Source organism: Gobius niger (genome assembly GCF_951799975.1).
Source record: "Gobius niger genome assembly, chromosome: 14".
In the NCBI taxonomy this organism is placed as follows: domain Eukaryota; kingdom Metazoa; phylum Chordata; class Actinopteri; order Gobiiformes; family Gobiidae; genus Gobius; species Gobius niger.
In genome coordinates this window covers 11,355,853-11,374,108 of record NC_136865.1, presented here as the reverse complement: position 1 = coordinate 11,374,108, position 18,256 = coordinate 11,355,853, and the positions used below count along the sequence as shown (strand labels likewise).

At 40.8% G+C, this 18,256-nt stretch overlaps 2 protein-coding genes across 2 annotated transcripts in view; both read right to left on the bottom strand.

The window, feature by feature from the left end:
* Positions 1 to 226: 226 nt before the first annotated feature.
* On the bottom strand, positions 227 to 8,213 carry parp10 (poly(ADP-ribose) polymerase family member 10). The gene is made up of 11 exons (XM_079571591.1): positions 8,096 to 8,213; positions 7,104 to 7,273; positions 6,090 to 6,332; positions 5,780 to 6,010; positions 4,402 to 5,441; positions 4,078 to 4,290; positions 3,132 to 3,225; positions 2,092 to 3,066; positions 1,324 to 1,457; positions 1,083 to 1,257; positions 227 to 842 (listed from the first exon to the last, which is right to left on the bottom strand). Exons 2-11 carry the CDS (start codon positions 7,270 to 7,272, stop codon positions 541 to 543), a joined length of 3,576 nt encoding a protein of 1,191 aa, XP_079427717.1. The 5' UTR covers position 7,273; positions 8,096 to 8,213; the 3' UTR covers positions 227 to 540.
* A 4,228-nt stretch (positions 8,214 to 12,441) lies between these two features.
* Positions 12,442 to 18,256, bottom strand: part of st3gal1 (ST3 beta-galactoside alpha-2,3-sialyltransferase 1) — a 28,655-nt gene continuing 22,840 nt past the window's right edge. Inside the window, exons 4-6 of the mRNA XM_079571317.1 lie at positions 16,402 to 16,447; positions 15,433 to 15,552; positions 12,442 to 14,064 (exon numbers count right to left, since the gene is read on the bottom strand). Of these exons, the coding sequence (XP_079427443.1) occupies positions 13,891 to 14,064; positions 15,433 to 15,552; positions 16,402 to 16,447 (340 nt within the window). The 3' untranslated portion in view covers positions 12,442 to 13,890. The remainder of the gene's footprint in view (positions 14,065 to 15,432; positions 15,553 to 16,401; positions 16,448 to 18,256) is intronic.

The window sequence follows — 18,256 nt, the reverse complement described above, 5'->3', positions numbered from 1 at the left end:
TGCCTTGTTTGTATTTGTATTCCTAGTTTTTATCATTTGTTTGTGTTGTGAAGCACTTTGGGCAGCCGTGGTTGTAAATGTGCTATAGAAATAAACTTGACCTTGACCTTGACCCATGTTCAGTACACTCAGGTCGGTCACACGGTTTTCAAAACTGAACATGCTTTATAAAAAAAAACAAATAACACACAATTATTTAACGAAGGTTTTTAATGTAATTGTTCAGCAAAGTTCTCAGTGAAGTCTTGGGGAAACAGGTTCACAGATAAAGCAAAATGGCTAAATTACCCTTGATCCTTCGAGTCCAGTCATTTTGTTTGTTTGCGTTTATATATTTGGTGATCCAATAATAATAGCAAAAATAAATGCATTATGCCTCATTGTGCACGCATTAAAAAATGTAATAAAATAAAATATTAAAATATACAACTCACCAAATCAGAAAGGGCCAGTTAAAAGCACACATTGGTTACATTGCAGTTTCTCTCATTATCTCCCCTTTTAAGACGTAAGCATTACTTTAACCCCGTTACAAATAACTCAATGCCCATAAATGTACTGACATGTAATGAGATATTCTGGAATAGCCTGTGTGTCGTTGAATATTACAAACAGGGTGGGTTTGGTGATGTCATCGGTCACACTGTCATATCTCAGAGGTATGTCCTCAGACTCTTTTAAAGGAGCCGTCTTCATTGAGTGGTTGCCTAAAGTGTAGTCTCCGGTCAGAACTTTGGCAACAAATATGTACTTGTGTCCATCAGCATTTGGAGGAGAGTATTGATCGGATATGGACAGAGCAGAGTTCACAGCGAAGTACACTCCTTGGCCGTAGACGGTGGCTGTTGAGACACAAATATACTGTAAATAAGCATCAAGCACATGTGGGAAACTTGTCTGTTGTGGCTCTGTTGATTAATGATTAAATTGCTGTTGTGAAGTCAAATGAAATGAAGACAATGTTGTTTATGTGATGCTATGTGCAACTTTTTAAGCACCTGGAAGCTAATTCTATAGCGCTTTTCACATGACACAAGTCGCCCAAAGCGCTTCACATTATTGTAATTTATTTAAAAACTTACCATTCTTTCCACAAAAGCTTCGGTTAAATCCATGGACACAAATCTCTTTGACAACGCTCTCACTGGTGCCATGGTAAAGTGTACGTTCCACTTGAGGGTAAACAGCGCCCTGCTCCACGCTGGCTTTTTTCAGCTTGTACTGGCTGTGGAGCAGCTTGTTCATCAGTTTCTCCACCTGTCAAGCAAAGTTATTATTAAACATAACATTTTCTAAATCACTATGGTGTTTTAAATATTTTACCTTGATGATTCGGATCTTGCTGTGGTATTGCTGAATTGTCTCATAGAAATTCTTCACCACAATCTGAAATTCATCCGATTCCTCGTCGACTTTGGCTGCCTCCGGAAGGTTTGACAGAATGGAGTAATCCTCTTCTGTTAACAAAAGATATTATTTATAGATGCAATGCAGTCTCTTTGCGATATTGGTGGGAAATTCTCTCTCCCATTCACACCCTCAGTCAGGCTTTCCTGACATTTCTGCTTCACACATGGTTTCGCAACTGGATGAGCCCCTTTCATGTTGCTTTGAGGAATTTTATGACAAATCAATTAGGCTTCTGGTTAGACCTTTTTTCATCACTAGCCGCACCGCCTCGTCACACAGACCAAGGCATGTCCAAATTACAGAGCAGCGACAGCAGCTAAAGCGGTAAACTATGGTAATCCCATAACAAGGTTGGCAGTTTGATTACAGCTGCAACCAGTACATATTGTCAGTGTACTTGTGCATGACACGCACAATGCCGCATACGCATTAATGTGGTGTGCGTAGTGTGAGTGAATGGTGTTGGCTGGAGAAGCATTAACCGCAGATGGGCAGATCATCTCTGTCAATCAGCCTCAGGGTAGCTGTGTCAACAAAATTGCCTTTCTTTAGAGAATAGGGAGAGAATAAAGCGACACAAAAGCTATAAAAGAGACCGATGCGTTCTCCTTCTTATTAGTAAACAAAAAATCATGAACATATGTGATGTGCCCTTATTTTGAGAACAGAATATCAAGTTACCTGGAGCATTCACTTGAGCATTGCCTTCAGGTTTGATTGGCTCTCGAGAGATCTTCAGCACTGCTCCTGATGCAATGTTGTGCACTTCCATCTTCTCAATGTTAATGATGTGTGGTTGATTGTCCAATAAGACGTCCAGTGTCCTTTGTCTCATCCTCCACGCGTTGTCCAGAACGATGGTCAAATCGGACGGATATGGTGTTTTTTCTTGCGCTGTTGGCCCATGTTGGACCCACTGCACAGTCCTCAAAATCTCCTTATCTGATACGGAATCAGACATTTTCTCCAACAGTAATTTCACATCAGGCATTGCTTCATCTACATAACTCTTAAACCCAGAAACACAAATTATTGTGCCGACAATATCAATTTTTACTGCGTGATTTCTCCTGATTACATCTAAACAGGCTTTGTGGAAGCTAGATAAGTATTTAAGACATCTGTGCTCTATTTTTTGCTCGTCCTGTCTTTGGCTAACCTTCTTTCCAAAAGCAATATCCACACGAATCAAGTCGGAGTTGTAACTTGCGAATACGACCAACTTGAGAGTGTTCGCCGACTTGATGGTGTCCTGCAGGGTTCGCTTGGCAGGCTCGTCCACGTTTTGCATTTCTTTGTGTGAAATTGCTTCCTCTTGGATCATTTTCCTTGACAACTCTAAAGCTTGTTGCAACTGTGCATCTTCATCCTCCATTGACAGTGAACTGGACTCCATAGAGTATTGGATGGCTAAGGAGAGCTGGGCTTCTTCTTCCAGACTGCTTTCAAAACCTGAAGCCCCTTGGATTAAGGGATTCTCTAAGCCACTTGACACAGATGCCAAATTATCTTCACTTTCTTGGCCAGGTACATCCGTGATTTCCTCCGCTGAGTACAAGTCTAAATCGCTCATGTCTTCCAGTGTGTCTGCAACAAGCGGCTGCGGTGGTCTATCCTCAATCGCCGAAACAATCATCTTCGCGTCGTTTAGCAAAGCTGCAAAAAGGCAAAAGTGAGCAAGTGTAAAAAGTGTTCTCTAATGTGCGAATGAATGATAATACTTGTGTTGGCTTCAGCAAGACGTAGACCATCTGGCGCCGACTGGACATTGAAGTTTTTGTCGGCCATCATCTTCCATGCACATTCAAGCATGTTCTGGAAAAGAGGGAGGTAAGATGATGATATTTGTGTGAAGTCGAGTCACAATTTTCCAAGTCCAAGTCACACTCAAGTCCCCATTGTTCGATTCAGAGTCTTCAATTTAAGAGTCAAGTCCGAGATTGAATGTGCAAGTCTGAGTCATTAACATAAAATCCCCAAGTCGCCGAGAGTCGAAGTCACAAGTCCAGCTCATTTAAGAAGAATTTTCTGACTATTTTCCAGGTACTCCAAGTGAGAGATGACTACTCAACTAGAATCACATGCATTTCAAAACATGTGTGCAAAGTACGAGCCTAGCAGAACAGAACACGGTCCAGCAGAGGATAGATTACCTCAAAAAACAGCAAGAGGAAAGAACATGTTCAAAGTACATCGTCATTTGTGAAGATCTGAAACATGAGCTTTTCTCAGTCCTTGTTCACCGACTCTCAGAGCAGGATTTTGAGAAACACTTAAACCACCATCATGTTTTGACATCTCCAATTTAATTCAACATGGGAGTCTCTTGAACATTTTTCAAAAAGACAGATTTTCTATTATTGTATAGCCCAAAACACAATGCAATCATAAAACCACGAAGTGTAGAACACGCTGTCAGTCAGTATCTGTCAAAATGCGGTTTCTTCCATGACTCCAGCCCTGCACTTCTCTCAATGATAAACAAACAGCTGAAGGAATAAAGGAATTCAGTGAGGCGGAAACACTGAGTGAACTTGTGCCACTCCCCTGTAAACTGCTCCAGTCGCCTAAGGCTGAAACCACTGAATAGGTTTGAAAACTGACTTCCCAAATGGCGCAAAAACTAACGGCAGTGTCGATGTGGTTGCAAAGTATTTGTGGCAGTACCGTGCTTGCCGGTGGCACCCAGGGAACCAGCTCAGGAAAGATGCAGACTTTGAACTTGGTCTCCATATCGTAAAACATTTTCTTGCACTCGTCGGCCTGCATGAAGCGTGTGATCCCCGGGGTGTTCACTGTGATGGTTCTGGTGCAGGTGTCACTGACCAGGCCTTGGAGAAGCTCCTCGGCTATTTGGCAAGCAGTGGGGTGGCCGTGGATCTGACCAAAAAGAGAATCCGACACTTTCATCAACATCAGTTATTGTCGTAAAAACTTGCTACTACTACTACTACTACTACTACTACAACTACTACGTACAACTGCACTCACCTTTAAGCCGCACACGTCCTGGCCCTCCACTGGGAATATGGACACCTCGGTCATGTCTGCCAGCAGTTGATGAGAATGGATCTGAATGTACTTCAGTTTGCCAGGCTCCATCGGAATAAACATCTCCCTTTCGATCGGTGTGGTGAGAAAAGTTAATATGGCCTCTTGCATTTCCTCCTCCATCCCTTTAAGAGTCACCACATCTAGATTCCTCCCGCGCTCGCACACTTTCACAAATCCCAGAGCCTGGCAGAACTCCTGCCACTCATTGCAATACAACATGCTCTCGTTTTCCGGATCCACTTGCACACTAAAGCTGGTTAACTGGGATTTTAAAATGCCACACGCTTGCCTCGCAGAATCCTCAGATAGGGACGTCACAACAACATTGCAATCGGAAACTGTATACAATGTACTTGATGGGTTGATCATTTGCGTTAGCCTGTCTTTTACATCTTTTTGGGATAGAAACTGAGCGTGTGCTTGCTCTAAAGTAAAAGTGATCTCTGCCATGTTGCTAAAAAAATCCATAATAGTACTTTTTATGCGGTCCATTACCGTTCCTTTGGGGCCAGTTACACAGATGCCATCGTTGTTTATCGCGATGTTGAATTCTGGGTGGGACCGTTTAGTGTCCTGCGGGAGAGGACTTTTCTGAAACAAAGATAGTTTTGTCGAATCTGTGATCGCAATGGTTTCTATGGTGATTTGGACTTCCTCTGCTTCCTCTGCCTGGGCTTCTTCCATGACTTCTACCGTGTCAGTGGACGCATGGGGGGATAAGGCGAGTGGAGGCAGGCTGTTAGCATTAGCCACAGTCGGAGAACTGAGAGTAACCTGCATTGGAGCCTCATCTTGTTCCATGGAGGGTTGGTCAGTGGCTTTGTGGATGCTGGGCTGGGGGTCCGACAATGGCAATGCTGATGGCAATGGTAATGGTGGGGGTGGAGCTTCTTTAGGTTGGAGGAAGTCAAAGTATGGTTTTATCACCAATTCAGCACCTTCCAGTTTGTGAGGACGGTTCAGGATCAGGCTAACAGCTGTGAAAAACACAGATATGTTAATACAGTATAAGATTAGATTAGCATCCACTTCTAGAATAAAATTGCATTTACTAACTTGACAATAATCGCAACAAGATAAATTACAGAATATTTATCACAGAAAATGCACCAAAAAGGAATTGTTCGTGACTAAAAACCCAACTTATCACAGACGCAGATGATCATAACTACCCAACTGACTGTTCCTACGACTATATTAATCATGTGGAGTTCAAAACAAATCTTCACCTCAATGTAACCATGCACCTCACATATCATTGCACTTGTTATTCAGTAGTTGCCAAAGTATTCCAATCCTGTAGCGTTAAACTTACACTCAAAGCAGACAAACGTCACTTTTGCAGAGCCTTCAGACAGCATGACAGCTTCCTTCACCCGCTGACCGCCTCCTCGCGGGCTCTCAAAATACAGGGAGATCAGATCCGCAGTGGTGCCTGGATGAAGGTTCTCTACCAACACCGCATCTGTCTCGGTTACTGCTTCCAGAGACACCACAGCGGCACTCAGCGGTCTTCTAGAGATTCTTTCACTGAGCTTTTGGAAATCTGTAAAAAAAAACATTGTCATATCATCAAAACATGTCCCCGGTGTAAAGAAATATATATATGCGTAAAAGCAGCCAACCTTGAGCTAGCGGTTGGCTGAGTTGAATGAGAATAAGTTTGTTGTCAGTGGAGGGGAGCAGGGTGTATTCTGGGACATTGACGTTCAGTAAGTTCTCCACATAGAGCTCGATCATCTCGATGCAAGTGCTGGGGTTGATTCCCTTCAGTAAAAAACGACATGGATCCTTGGAAGCAGGTTTCCTCACGCTCAGCTCCACATTATGGACGACATGGTGCTCTTTGGAAAGCACCCGAGCAGCAGCTGTAGCAAACAATGCAAGAAATGAAAGCATATTACATGACGGTGAGTATAGTGTGAACTGTTACAATATAATTACAATTACTGAATGTTATCTGAACGTCTAACTATTGATTCTTGATGTCCATTTTGTGGAATAGGAGTGCAGCAGCCCAAAGGCAGGGAGAGTTTGAATAAGTACATGTATGTGCTCCAGTACTCTTGAAGCTACTACGACCGGCATGGTTGCATTCCCACATTGTGTCGCTGGATGCGCCACAGCAAGGCATCTTTGTATAATCCCATATCTATAGAGAGCTGACAGGTCTTTTTCCTCCTTATGATCACAAAGCAAAGCAGTATTGGAGGCTGAGGTGTTCAAGGGTTGCAGGGGGAAAAAAAAGTTCTGCAATGTAAAGTTAGTTCTAAATGAACCAAAGAATCTGTCTTTTTACAAGCTTTTTAGAAAGCAAGCTGCTTTATTTGTCATTATACAACAACTGTGCAACGAAATCTGTCCTCTGCATTTGACCCATCCTTCGACGCCGCTGGGACACCCCGTAAGAAGCAGGGGGCGAGCAGGAGGAGCAAAGAGGCGGCACACGAATTTCAGAAAGGTGACGCAAATGTCTATCCCAGTGTTTAAGGCAATTACAGTTTTGGGGCTTGAGTGTCGGATGAAAGGTTAGATCAGGACACACAGCAATGGTAAATTAATAAATAAGAATACCTACCATTTTAGAATAAGAGTTTATATATTATTTATTTACTGTGCGCTGGCTTGTTTACACTTACCCTCTGCCTCCTCAAACACCAGTAAAGCCCTGTCTTCACTCTTCTCCACGGAGTGCAGGGGACCTCCTCCAGACCTGCGCTTGTTCTCAAAGTACAAAGTCAGCAGCTCATCATCCACTCCATCGGGCAGCCCCAACACCTCCACGACTCGACCCTGGCTCTCTGTCATCCTAAAACATTAATAAAAAACATTAAGAAGTAAGTAACAAAATATCCGGTTTCACATACAGTTTATAGTCTGTAATCGAATGTTGCAAGTTGACCATAGATATCCACCATGTTAGAAGGTACAAACATTGCACACCAACACTTAACAAAAGGAGAAAAGAGCAGTGGAACTACTTTAGCTGCCAGATCACTACTGGCAAACACAGCTAACACGCTCCAGTGTCCAAATGTTTTTTATGTGAACCACAACCCCAGTATTTTACAATCTCTGTTGGGCTAATATTAAATGAATCTGGCATTTTAGGCATGAATAGAAAGTGCATTGGTCACTTCTACAAGTTTATGTCTATTAAAAGAAACACCTAGCACCTGCCATTTCTACATGGTTGTTTCTACAATGGATCATTAGACTTAAAATGAAGACATGTAGCTCGCCATTTATCTGAAACAAATGTTGCTACTTCACGTGTGGACAGTGGATTATGGTGGATTTCCTGTTGAAGGTATAGTAAGTGCAGGCTATGCTGTAGGCGGGTACATTTCCCCTGTTCACCATTGCCATGTCCAGCAAGCTACACGCTATAAGGACGAGCTTACGCATATGTCAGTGAAAATCACTACGTTGTGCAACTTTTAAAACACATACAAGGTAATGAATATCCAAAATGCTCTGTCATTTTCTAAGTAAAGAAAGTGAAACTAATGCGTACACCCATGGCGATGTCGAGTTTGTTGCTAGTACGGGGTGCAACTTTGTCAACATATAAACGCAATTATGTCGCTTTAATCGTTTTTTTTATACACATTTATAGCGCATAACTCACCTTTATTTCTTAAAAACATCTGCCTGGGTTGGTTAAACGAGTTTTTCAAGGCGAGTATAACTTCCTTGTTGTGCTGCTTGCTGGACTGACGTCTTAAAGAGACAGTAACGTAATAATCGCCTCACCTGCGTAATGTTACCGTAGACATAGGAAATAGACATAGGAGAGGATGCCGTAGTGCGCGCTGCTCTGGCGGCCATGATTGTCCATCCTACAGAGACACGTGAGCTAAAGAGACTTATTTTGGATTTTTTTTTTTCTTTATGATAATCTGGCTCCTGATGGAAACTAGACAGAAAATATCTTAGGTCCCTTTTTTGCTGCACTTAAATCGCTTTTGTCACTTTTTGTGACTTTTGTCCGTTTTTTGTTGTGTACTTTCATAGCTTTTTTTGTTGTGGTTTTGTGACTTGTTTGTTTTCTTGTTTTCTTCTCATTTTTTTTTTTTAAATTTTTCAAGAAGCTTTTAGATTTGGGTAATGCCAAACTGGAGAAAATGTACTCTGTTCAGCTGGGGGGTTAAGCGGTTAAAGGTACAGGCCACCGTTTTCACATACTGAGATATGGTCTTGACTGAGCTTAGACGAGTTGATGCGTACCTGTCTGGTCTTTGTGCGTGCACTCAGTCACGCAAAACGACCAAAGATGTTGTTAGCATTTGGTCTCTGTCTGTATATTCCTACAGCTTCAAACGGGGCGAAGTTTGAAGCTCTTCCACGGTTACACACAAAGACCAGACGGGTACGTATCAACTCGTCTAAGCTCAGGTAAGAACATAACTCAATATGGAAAAACGGTGGCCTGTTCCTTTAAAGTTAAATGCATAAGTATACTGTAATTTTGTATAAAACACTGGGTACTGTTTTATGCAAAATTTACAGTATCACATATTCTATACCATATTTCAATAAAAATAATCCTGAAAACAGATTTAGAACTACAAAATCACCACCTCATTAGCAACCTGCAAACTACTCTGACTTGACGTACAAACAGTGGTTCTCAAACTTTTCTGCACCTCATGAAATATATGACCTTCCAAGTAGCCAGCCATTCTTCAAAATATAATAACTGAACCAGATGAAATCATAATTAAAATGAGCAAAGTCTAAAATTACAGATAATCCTGAGTGCCACTTAAAGAGTTCTAAGTTCTACAGTTTGAAAAGCTCATGCTGTATGTAAAATATGTAAACATATACAAACAGATACAGGCTATACTGTATTCAGGCACCTTATACACACGCTATACAAATGCTCATAGTATTTAATGATCTTATTAAACCATAAGTGTAACAACTTAGAGTGAAGAGTGCTGTTTAATGAGAGGTTAGCAATGTACCAGTGGGTTAATGGACCTTGGAACTTAAATCCATTTTATGAGTGATATAAAACACATGACTTGATTTTGAAGCACTGCGCAGGCTACCCAGCTTGAGATTTATGAATCCAATAGACCATGATTGGAAGAAATCAGTATGTCGGATAATCTTGCTGTACAGATAATATGATTTCATTAAAAGTGTCAGTATATTGATAGATAACTCCAATAAACATATTCTTGCGACACTTTAACTATAAATTCTACAACACTAAAATTATATTCAACCTCCTTCCATCCTGCTTGTCGCTCCCCATCCATTTGAGAATCCCATATTTGATTAATGGGCTTGACTAGATTGTAATGACTGTTCTATAGGGTATACCTTACAGCATAATGAAACTGATAGCAATTTTAAATGCCACGCAACTCACAGCATGGTGGCGTTAATTGCTTTTCCAAGTCATTTGAATGCAGAATCCACATCAGATAGTCAATTTTTAATATCGCATGTGAATTGTATTATTCACATGCTATACTCCAAGTTTGTGCTTTATTTAGGCTTTTTAAAAATACTGTTATGTCTTTGAGCTTACGTATTGGAATAATAGAAAAATATGAATGCATAATTCAACCATCATCTTTTGCTTTCACAAATGGGAAGCCGTAAACAAAAGCAGCCAGCTATTAGAAGATAGATCTGTGCTGGAGGCAATTTGAAGCCTGGGTTTTAAAAACACAGATGAGCATCACTTTGTGACATCAGCAGGTGGGGGCAAGCGTTTCTGAGATTTTTAGAATGTAGGATTACTCAAGCATCGTGTTGCGCTTAAATAAAACAAAAACACAACTCAATGTGTTTATGACAACAACAATAATACATATCATAATTAACAGCTAAAAAAAAAACATTTAAAGGAAGCTGTTGGAATTTGTATTTCAAATTTGTAACATGTTTAATGATTGAATATATGATCCAGCCTTCTTTGGCTTTGTTTAAAGCTATACATTACGAAGTTTTCAATGACACAGCATTTTCTTTAATGGCAGTTTTGGGGAGGGAACTATCTCTGGCAGCATCTGCAGAAACAGCTGCAGTGTGAAGCGTTATGACAAATTAAAGACAGAGGATACATGGGCGCACTTAGTGTCAGGAGCGAGCACGTTTCATTTCACTGATGCATGTGGGAAGGAAACCAGCACAGCCATCTTCTTTGCATACATTTGCCACTTCCTCAAGGCACTAAAGGAGCAAGCCAGGATTCAACAAACAGCACATTGCTAAATCAGACTCCAATGAAATGCATGTGTTAGGCATACATTATACATGAAGCTACTGATATGGGCTGCCAAGTGAGCAGAAATGCACTTAGGTACTGTTCTAAAAAAGTATTGGCCATCTGTATACCAGATGGTTGAAAGTTTAATCACTGGTTTGATTAGTGCATATGGTTGTTGTGTTCCCTTGGGCAAGACACCCTTGGCCCTTCAGGGATATTGTTTCAGTGGAATTTGGACAGGCCATTGGCACAGGGTGAATGCTAATGTCCACCCACACTAGTGGAGGTGAGTGATGTGTTCAACCATGTAACTTACCCATTAGGTTCAGGCTTTATTTGTACATTATATACATGCAGTGTTAAGATTGTCCATAAAAATTAACAGGATAACGGCTGGCCTGGGCTGATCAAAGGCTTGTAAAATGCATGTGGAATTACTATTCTTGATTAAAACTTACCAAACCAACAATATGACTACATTTTGACTCAAACTAAATTATGTTCATGTTAACGAAAACAAAACTGAATTAAACTAAATTACTCTTTTGTATTTGCTACGGCCACTTCTCTAACTGCTTGAACTATTAGTCCTGTTACTGTATCACACTCGTCATGCCAGTCCTTTAAGTGCTGTAGTAATTTTGGCACATGAATAAAAATATCTAGAGTTACATTCCAGGCCATGCTTTTAACACATTCACAACCGGTGAGTTTGAATTAAGCCCAAATCCTTTTACAAACGCTTTTATTTAGCATTTTAACAATATAAATCCTTAAAATATGATAAAACAATGCTTCTTTTGATCAGATCCAGACAGTAACGGACCTGTGTGAAATTAAAGCTGATACAAATACAAGTTTCGCCACTAGGTGGAACTGTCCACAATGTTGTAGTGTGTTGATGAGACACCAATTACAAGTCCTTTGCTCATTGAACTGTCCACTCCGGGCGAAGTGAAGGCACAATAACCAAATGCTAGTTATAAATGTTTACACAACTCGATTTCCAAACTTCTGAGTCAATGTAAGTGCTTCAGTTGGTCAACAACAAACGATAAGAGTTTAGTGCACAACAGTGTTGAGCCAAGACAGAAGACAAAACACGGTTCCTAAAAATGGGTCTAGGTTGAGGCATTTGTTCATGGCAAAGGATACATGCAAAGCTACAACAGAAAATATGAAAGTTTGATTCAAAAATATTAAATAAAATCATTCCATCACAGTAAAGCTGCAGAGTAAAATGACTTAAAGGCACTTCACAACCACTTTTCTGACAGAGTACAGTCACAAACGTGCAGTACTGAAAGTTAAGGCACCCCTGTATACAGTAGGCCGTGTGTGTCAGTCAACAGTGGAGGTTCAATAATGTACTCCTGCTCGTCATAGTGAGTGGCAGAATTTCATTGATCTACGTTGCCTGCAGCCCGGCAGTAAATGGACCCTGTACGTACATTTACACCCCCTTTATTTGTAACTTTGGCACTGTTTTAGTACACTCTGACAGCTTAAGGGGGCCTTTTACAGCCCAGTAGATTAGACTGTATTTTATAAGCCTGCAACAGACACATGGTGCGAAGAGCCTCTCTTTACTTTTTGGAGAATTAAATTGTGACAAAAAGTAAACCAGCTCGTTCTCCATAGTGGTAGGACTGATACAGGAAAGAGGGCAGGTAGTATACAAAATGCTCTAGAAATGTATAGCTTAGGAACAAGATGATAAAATATCGCAATGATATCGTCGCAATATTCAAGTGCTGCTTAGGTTTATTGATGTAAGTTTTCGCTGTGTCGATCAATTTTGAATTTACATAGTCCTATCTAAAAATAAAAAGGGGGTGGGGGGGGATAAGGACAATTAATTTCATTGGGTTATGTTGGTTTGTCAATGATAAAGTAGAAAGCCTCCAAAATGGCTACTCTTTGTGCATTCTCTATCTCTAAATCTTGCCCTCCCCCCCCCCCCAAAAAAAACCGCTTCCTCTGGTGAATATGCGCCTTGACGAGTGCTCTCTGGTGTAGCCCCAAATGCATTCCAGTGCCCGCAATCAGCCGGCAATCATGACTGACGAGGAGCTGCTACTTTCTGAAATTCCAGTCAGAAATCCGGGTGATGCTGCGGGACCAAATGACTTTCCCTCCACCACCGGCGGTGTCGGAATACACAATGGCCTCAGATATGAAGCGGCGACGGCGGCGCTGTCGAGTGATAGTTAGCCACACTCGCGGCACTTATCTTGTTTACATCCGAATGCCGCGCTCATTGTTGTGCAAGGATCAGTTTCGAGCGATCATGAATCAGAGAGAGTTGAATCACTCACACTAACAGCGGCAGCACCGGTGTAAACAGAATGAGTGGGTGGGGCAGAGTCGGGATCCTCCGCAGTGAAACGCAGGGCCAACACTTGGAGACTGACCTCCCCCGTGTCATTTATCAAAATTACGCCGAAGGTCAAGGCAGTGACGTGAGCCAGCGCGCACTTATTTAAATGGTTCTGATGTGAGCTCAACCTAATTCTGGCTGTGCGCAAAATGACTCTGAAAGTAATAGTTGGGCTATTTAAGGAGGTGAGTAAAGGGCCAAGGAGCTAATTAAAGTTGGTGGTGAGGACCGAGAGATTGTTTACACAGCATAATCTTTGGCCAATTTGGTCTGTGGAGTGTAATAGCACGTGGAAACTTCTGGTTCTGGAAGCAAAATTCTCATTATTTTCCCTGTAGACGATGGAAAGTTTAAAAGTGGGTTAACTCATTAAAATGTACAATTTTAAACCAAACACTTCTTGGCACAGCAGTTAGCACAGCAAGGTCACAAATGATCAATATTACCCCACAGCTGATTACTCTCTGCCGGGTATTTAAATGGTGAATGAAATATTGAAACTCATTTTTTTTAAGGTGCTTTACCTTATTAAGAATTGTATAACCCTTTGGAAATGTTGACTTTAATTGACCACAATTTGACAGTTACGTATGTTTATAAAGGGCATGCTTTGAAAAAAACAAATAACAAACTCCATCTTTCCCTTTTTGTGGCCAGAGAGTGATTTCACCTCATTATACTATAATTAGGGCCGATCAGAAATGCCTGTGAGAACATGTCCTTTAAACCCACACGAGCAGGTTGAGGTGTGAGCCGTCATTAAAGGCGCAGGCGTTGATTGTGTGGCCGTCTCAGTGCGCGTCACGGCTCAGCATCATCTGCCTCTGAACATCTTGATTTTGTGCTTGTCCACCAGCAGCAGAGTCACATTGTACTCAAAGTCTCCGTCGTGGACGCCCGTGTGCCGGAAGGCTCCTGACAAAAGGTTGTCCTCCCAGTAGTGGTGCCAGTTGCCATTCTGGTCCGCGCCGAATCCGAACACGTTGATCTAAAGGAAGAAAAAGCGGTGAATTCTGCGTTTGTTCAGAAAGTTTGGTTTGTGTTGTCATTGGTAAATTCATGTTTAAGTTCACAGTTGCCCAGGAATTGGATTGAAACACCCTCCAGCACTGAAGGTTGCCTTGCCAGCCAAACTACATGCTTTTTCAAAGATATGTAGTCTGGGAGCGAGCATGATCTCAGCGATTTCCTGGTGGGCATAATTGACAGATGGCATCAACCAATTAGAGAAAAACTGGATATGACGCAGGAACAAGCTGCAGGAAGCCTTTTCAGTAAACATTATACAAGGAAAGGATGGCATGTCAGCTAGTACAACGCTGTTTCCTATTTAAAACAGACCAATGGGCAGAAGAAAACAGTGTATCAGTAGTACCCGCCATCTTTCATGTTTTGGAGCGACCGACAGCTTCTGTCTAGCTTGGTTTGTGACAGAAGATCTTCTGTGGATGTACTAAATTATTCTCTTCTAAACTCTGTTCATAGTCTATCCTGTTTGTTGGCTCTTTAAAGGGACTAGACAGAGTTTAGAAATGTTAAAAGTATGTGTTTTCCTCCCCTTACATGTTCCAGCAATGTCCTAATGTGTCAAATGAGCCCAGACCTGTTCACCACAACTGCCTCTAAAATCCTGCACTGTCACTCAAAAAGTTGTTACTTTGGGTCTGAAGTGCCATCATGCACGAGCTTAATATAGAGACTGCAGTTACGCGTAAGACCTGAGGTGGCAGTAGCAAGTGTAAAACTGACAACTTCCATCTAGGCCCTTTTAAAATTAGGTGAAACCCTCAATTCAATCATTCTATTCCAGACAACAATATTCGATCACCTCTTCGACTTGTAAATCAAACACTGAATTAACAAGTAACTTTCTGGTGCACAGTTAGGTTGGTAGTTGTTGATATTTTTATCTTCAAGTCAATATTCATTAACTTCTTATCAAACTTAAACTTTAAACATGAAATTAGTCCTCAGTAAATAGATGTCTGGTTGCAGCTGAAAACATCTATCAAAGGGAAAAAAAATCTTTCGTAAACTATACATTTCTGAAGGGTGATCTTCCATGATTGTTTGAATTACATAATTCTACCTTTTCTTGAAGAGGCGGGTCAACTCTTTTGTTGTTTGACTGTCCTCTCCTTTCTATCCAAACTTTAATCAGTTGATAAAAAACCATTAACCTCTGGAATGATTCGGATGAGCAACAAAAGGCATTGCCAAAAATGTATCTTGTTAAAAAGCGAAATTACAACTTCTATTGACATTCGTTTTTTCTACCTTTTCGAAAGAATGAAGGGTATGATAGGGTCACAATTCTAAACGGATCTAACATTCACGTTCCACTGGCTGGACTTACCTGATCACAGATATGGATTGCAAACAGTAAGCTGAGGAACCCAGTGGAGGGATATCGCCCGTGACCGTCCAGCCAAGACTCGTAGACGTACTTAAAGAACGTGGGACTGTAAATCAACACCTGGGAAGTTAAAAGCACAAAGATCGTTTGTGAAAGATATATATTTTTTAAATATATATTTAGAAGCAGTAGTGAGCGATATCTAACAATAGTGTTTCCATGAATGTGTGTTTTCCTGCCAGAGAAAAGGCCCTCAGAGACTCAACTTTTCTGTTTTTACAAGTCTGATAAGCCCCAGTTCGTTTGATTGGTCTCCTAAAGAAGGAAATTGCGGCAAAACAACCTGCTTTTGTACAAAATAAATATAGACTTTTTCAGAAGAAGCACTCTGAGTAAAAGCAGATGCTGTGGCATAAACAGTATTCTTCCTGGAGGCGCCAACATGTGGATGGATAAGGAAGTCATTAAAAGTATTAAATGGGAGAGAAAAGGGAAATTCATTTTTTTTGGCATCTTTGAAAATTGGTAAAAAGGCATTTTATAATTGCAATGAAGTCTTCAGAGATTATATGTAGTTTCTAGAGCTTAATCTACTTTGTAATCTTTGTGTGACTTCTGTTGCCAACCTGTGAAGAAGAGAATCGGTAACTCACAAAACCGTGGGCCCTCAATCAAGTAATTGTCCAGCTGTATCGATTCAACGCTCTTTGTTTGTGTGTCACGCTGGAAGACTGAAATTCCTGTTCAATCCATAATGAGATTAAATTCTTGGGCTCTAGTTTGTAGCAGTAAATTTAAGACACTCCCTGACAATTACTTACAATACTTCACTCATGGGATTTATAAAGTCTAAATCATCAATCAAATTTGATATGAAACCCCCGACATTTCCCAACTTTGAGTCTCCACCCTCTGAGTGAGAAACGCTAATCCAGTTCATGATTTGTTGGAGACCGTAGTTTCACTCACCTTGTCTTTGTTGGCCTTTATCCGGGTCATGACCGGCATATACGTACTGAAATAAAGAAAAAAAGGATGACATTCTAAGTAAAGTGTCGCTCAATATCTATCCAAAAGAGAACAAGCAAACACAACATCAACATCTTCTTGGACTGTGAGCTCCAGTGCATTGCTACAAAAAGAGCGTTGAAATACTACGAGAGATAGTGAAGTAACAGATGTAGTGTCTGTTGGTGTCACTCCCGCAAACAAGCTGCACTGTCAAACAACACAGCTCACAAAATATACTGAGAGATAGAGCTACTTTGTCAGGTGAAGCAATCCAACATTGTTAGACCAATACGTCTGTACAAAATGGCATGTCCCGAGACAAAACCGTAGAATTGATTCATTCAGAACATTCCAAATGTCCACTTTTAATAAAGTGCCTTGTTCATTTTGGAAGAATGAGTGGCAGAGTGATTGAAAATCTAAGAAACAGAAACTTGTTCATGGGTTATTTCTCAACAAATCATGTTTTTTATCCTCGTTCGGCTGCTCAGTTCTATTCATCACGGGTAATTGCAGCCAACTTGGCACTCGCTTCAGTCACTCAACTGTGGGCAACTGTGGCTACATACTAAAACATTGTTATTATTATTTGAAGTGCCACAATCGCTCCCATGAAGTAGCTGTGTGTTTTCATTTTCCTGCAGGATCCATTGTTGTGTAAAAGTCTCACACTTCTGACTTTGTAGTGCTTGATTGGTATAACAGAAATTGAGAATTATTAAAACAGCAAATGTCCTCAACAGTTGTAATTATTTTTACTGTTATGAGTTCCACATTGTCCTGAGAGTTTCGAGGAGAAATCGTTCTTGTTCATTCTATAAATGCCTGGCCATTTTTCATCCTTTTTCTTTTACTTAAAGGGACTATACGGAATTTAAAAATGTTAAAATTATGTATTCCTCCACCTTCCAGCCATGTCCTAATGTGTAGAATGAGCCCAGGCCTGTTCACCACAACTGCCTCTAAAATCCTGCGCTGTCACTCAAAAAGGTGTTACTTCAGGTCTGAAGTGCCGTCATGCACGAGCTTAATATAGAAAGTGCAGTTACACGTATGACCTGAGGTGGCAGTAGTGAGCATAAAATGGCTAACTTGCATCTAACCCCTTTAAACCAGTCTTTGTTTGTGTAACTGTTCTTTGTGGCATTGCAGTAATAACACCCGATTGCTGTCCATACTTCATTCTTTGCCACTTTGATGAACTTTATCCCCTGATCTGATAAACACCTTCCATGTAATTGACTAACATGATTCAATTAGAGGTTTAAAAAAAAAGTATATTTATATAATGTGTATGCATTTAGCTTCCAAAAAGAGTAAATGGCACATTTACAAGCTGTGAGTGGAGGGAGAATCTTTTAATTAACTGCGCTCAATACCAAGACTGGCTCGATTCCGAAATCAAAAGTGTCTTATTATGAGCGCAATGAATGTCTCTTATTAGAATTTGAAGATAACGCATGATGGGATAACACTGTTAAAACAGTCCGAGCTGCTTCAAAGATGGATTTTCTCACAACTTCTGAACCAAACAAACGTATACTGATTTTGTAATAATTGCTCCTAACAAGGTCCTGTCGTTTATCAGCGTCCATTTTAATTTAACAAGACTGGCGAATGTAAAAGTAGCAATTCAAAGCGCGCAGAAATGTCTCGCCTAATGCGAATATTACCGCCATTGGAGTGGAAGTAAATGATGCAGAATGATTGCTTTGGCGCAGTAGGGAGACAGCTGTGTGTTTAGAGGATGTATTTGTCCCTCTGTCTAAAACACTGGCAGGTTCCAACTCGTGTTTTTTTTTTTTTTTTTCGG

What these genes read in the sequence shown, in the direction of transcription:
- parp10 (XM_079571591.1), bottom strand. Translation starts at nt 7,272, where the DNA reads ATGACAGAGAGCCAGGGTCGAGTCGTGGAGGTGTTGGGGCTGCCCGAT. An exon ending in GACGTTTGTCTGCTTTGAGT is followed by an intron (nt 5,442 to 5,779) that starts GTAAGTTTAACG and finishes TGTTTTTCACAG; the next exon opens with CTGTTAGCCTGATCCTGAAC. An exon ending in GCAAGATCCGAATCATCAAG is followed by an intron (nt 1,258 to 1,323) that starts GTAAAATATTTA and finishes TTTGCTTGACAG; the next exon opens with GTGGAGAAACTGATGAACAA.